Source organism: Poecilia formosa, unplaced genomic scaffold (genome assembly GCF_000485575.1).
Source record: "Poecilia formosa unplaced genomic scaffold, Poecilia_formosa-5.1.2 Scaffold337, whole genome shotgun sequence".
Classification (NCBI taxonomy): Eukaryota; Metazoa; Chordata; class Actinopteri; order Cyprinodontiformes; family Poeciliidae; genus Poecilia; species Poecilia formosa.
The window spans coordinates 231,709-235,404 of record NW_006800276.1 but is presented as its reverse complement, the minus strand read 5'-3'; the positions used below and the strand labels follow the sequence as shown (position 1 = coordinate 235,404).

Here is a 3,696-nt window from a genome sequence, read left to right as displayed (position 1 = left end):
TTGCGGTCCTTAGCTTGTTGTCTTGCAGCTCTGTAGCTCCTTTCTCCTCGTCTCACCATCTTTATGGGCTCTCGAGATGTAGAAGGGCTGGTCTCATGGAAGGAACACACCAGTTCTTCCTCTTTGCCTTTGTTCTTTGTCTTTGTCTTTATCTTCATCTTTGCCTTGGTATTTGTCTTTGGCTTTGTCTTTGGGGTCTCGAACCCAGCTGATGAGAGAAGTGCAATTTGAAGCCACATGTTGCGGGGCTAACGGGTTGGTCCCCATGTGCAGAACAGTCTTCGGTTCTGTGGCTCCGGCTCTTCTTCCGCTGTAGAGTTCTTTGTCCATCTCGATCTTGGCTCGAAGCTGCCTGAAGGATCAACCAAAGACTCCTCTTTTGCACTCACCTTATATAGGGTTTATCCACCCTTTTGGTGCATTTGCATTGGCTAGCTTTGTTGCTGTGCCTGTTTCATTGGCTGACTGCTTGGACCGATGATCTCATATCCATCACCGTCTTGGAGACATGATGACCTGATGTCTGTTCTAATGTCCCAAGTTGTTCAACAGTCCTCTTGTGTCTAACATTTTCTTAGGAAAGTTAAAGTTTAGCAATAAGGCCTTGGTCCTTGGTCCTCCTATCAGTTCCTCTTTCCCCCTGACTTTTCACCTACCATCTACCTCCAACACATCAGTGACCTTTGATTACAGTTACACATTTTACACCATTTCAAGTTCAATGTCAAAATCACATTTATAACCTTTTAGTTTCTCTGATTTAGCATTCACTTATATTATAATAACCATTACTTATTAGGTACTCTTATAATCATAATGTGAGTTATTACAGACATTTCTGAAAAGAAACCAAGAATAATTCATTATTCTAATTATTTGACACCATGTTACAGTTACTTCTTTCTCTTTTAAGTACTTCCATAAGTATAAGAGTAAGTGTAAATATTCTTATAATCAAACCAACATCAACCACTGGTTAAACCAATATTAATTATTGGCTTAATTATAAGTTATTATTATTAATTTAAGTATTTTACTCTGGGTTTTATCCAATTACTCAAAATGTTTAGATTTTATTCTTTAAACCTTTAATGCTCAAAATGAGCAGTCTGAACTATTTTTAATCACTGCAGGCTGGAAACTTCCTCTTTCTTCAGGAAACCTGCTCTTCCTGTTCCATGACTCTCTTTCTGCCTGATTATGATTTTTTATGATTAAATATAAAAAAGTAGAATTAAAGCAAAGTTTGCAGGACACAATAACAGCAGGACACAATAACAACACACACAACCAGATTAATTTTATTACCGTCTGACTCTACTGTTGGGTCTTGATGTGACCTGTGTAATCAGTTTTATATATAACTTTATTTATTGTTATTATTAAACTAAAATCTCCAGCATGGGGAAGTGTGCTGAGCTCGACTTTTCTCGACAGATACCATAAAGAAATGACCGTTGGATAAGACTTCAAAATTGTCAGCTGATTTTCAAAACCAGACGGACTCGGTACAATATAAAATCTCCAGTATGCGAGGTATTGAGCCACATGGCAGGAAGTTAAACTGAACTGATTTCACCAAGATGTCAGAGGGAAAATCTCACAAACGTGGGTACAGAGTAAACAAACATGGTGGATGAGGAATAAGTGATGGCGGATCATGACAGCATTTTTAGCTTATGTATTGTAGCTTCGCCTCAGTGTTTCCATCACCTCGCTTCCTGATTGGCTACACATCATATTAACGGGCTGCGTTGTCGTTTCTCCTTGGATCTTCCTGTGTGAACTTGGTGTAGGCATCAGCGTCTCAGTGTCTTGAAACACTTAGATGTTGTGTTACAAATGTCAGACTAAAGGTTCTGGCCCCTAGCTTCCTGTCAAACCCAGGAGGTTTGACAGGAAGTTAAACCTTCCTGTTTAACTTTATAAATAAAGTGTCTTACGATCAAGACACATTGTATAAATGTCAATAGTCAGAGACATTTGCTAAAATTAGATGTTCACCTTTATAAATTGTCAAAATTGTATAACTTAAATATCCCTGATATTGTATTAATTCTCCAGGTACATGAAGATCTTTCATCATCTGAGGACTTCCTTCCTGATGACGGCTCAAGCTGCCCGCTTCCTCTCAGGAGCCACCTGGGTTTTCTTCCTGGTTCCAACGCCTGTATACATTATCCTGACGCTGAACACCGACAAAGCTTCTGTTTCTGGTGCCAGGACTTGTGATGTTTTGCAGAGTGAATCAGTCAAAGTATTCTACAAGCTTTTTCATGCTGGTGTTGCCATCATCTTCCTGTCAGTGCTCTCCTCTCTGCTCTTCTGCTACTGCAGCGCCTCCCGCAGGGTTTTGCAGATCCAGCGGAAGCAACTGGGCTCCTTCAACTCCAAGAAACTTGTGAAGTCTCGCAGGAACATGTTGGTGTTAGTCAGTGTGTTCTGCACCTGCTTTCTTCCCTATCATCTGGTTCGACTTCCGTACATCATACTTCGAGGACAGTGTTATGACGTGCTCTATTACCTGAAGGAGGTGACTGTCCTAATATCAGTTTTTAATGTCTGTCTGGATCCTCTGATTTACGTCTTTCTTTGTAAGGAGTTCAGGGCCCAGTTGAACCTGCAGGGCATGTTCTCCACTACAAAAGACAACTCAAGCATCTCGGTCTCAGAGGCTAAAGGTGAAGCGGGGAAATGGGAACCCAACAAATCCAGTAGTGAAAACACAGATTTCCATGAACTGGGATAAAGAGAAATGGATGGATGCAATTGGGATTATTCTGGTTCTGGAAACCAAAGACAGGTCGTCACCCAAAACCTAGTTCAAGACACAGAAAGCTGTGAAGTATGAAAGCTCAGGTGTCATGGTATGGAGACTCTTCTTTCCCCATGGTGTCTAGTTTGAATGCTTCAATATAAAGAGACCAAGCTACCCCCGTGCAAAGGGCCAGTCCTTTGCTGGGATATCTGTTTAGAGGTGCCAGAACCAGGTGGACTCCACATCCACCCGCCAAGCAGTTCCCAGAAACAACTAAAAATTAGTTCAGTTATTGACAGGAAAGTTGATTGATTAGAAAACTTTTCCTTTTATAGCAAATGTTTGAGCTTGTAAAGAAAAAATGCTGCAGGTGAATGTCCTGGTTGAGTGAAACCAAATATGGTAAAAATGTTTTTCATCTTTTCATTTGAAACAAGTTAAACTCTGTTTGCATTTGAATGTATGGAAATAAAGCTACTCACTTCTGCAAAGAAGACAGTGTTGTGATTGTGAAAACAACTGTGTGGAAATGTGATGAAATTCAGGGCAAACATTCAAATTAGGAATCATTTACTCTCGCATGCCTGAGAGTTTATTAATGCCACTCCACACTGCAAAAACATAAAATACTACCAAGTACTTGTGGTCTAATTTCTAGTGTAAATATCTTAGTATGCTTGAAATGAGGCAAAACTAACTTACAAGTAACTTTTCAGCAAGACAGGAGCTTGTTTTAAGTCAATAATACTGAAAAGTTACTTGTATGGAACTGATATATTTGCAATAACAATTAGACGATTGGTGGTATTTTATATTTTCACTGCACTGTGAGAACAGACATATGCTACCAACCACAAAAGTTACAACACCCTGTCTTTTTCTAGAGAAGGCCTTTACGGACAGAGACCACAGAAAGAAACATCTGATCTCTCGATGGT

At 39.9% G+C, this 3,696-nt stretch overlaps 1 protein-coding gene across 2 annotated transcripts in view; it reads left to right on the top strand.

The window, feature by feature from the left end:
* The window catches only part of LOC103153001 (P2Y purinoceptor 14-like), a 7,965-nt gene extending 4,720 nt beyond the window's left edge, over window positions 1–3,245 (top strand). For both annotated transcript variants that reach the window (XM_016661625.1, XM_016661624.1), the window contains exon 4: window positions 2,065–3,245. In XM_016661625.1, coding sequence (XP_016517111.1) covers window positions 2,065–2,749 — 685 coding nt within the window. In that variant the 3' untranslated portion in view covers window positions 2,750–3,245. The remainder of the gene's footprint in view (window positions 1–2,064) is intronic.
* Window positions 3,246–3,696: the final 451 nt, after the last annotated feature.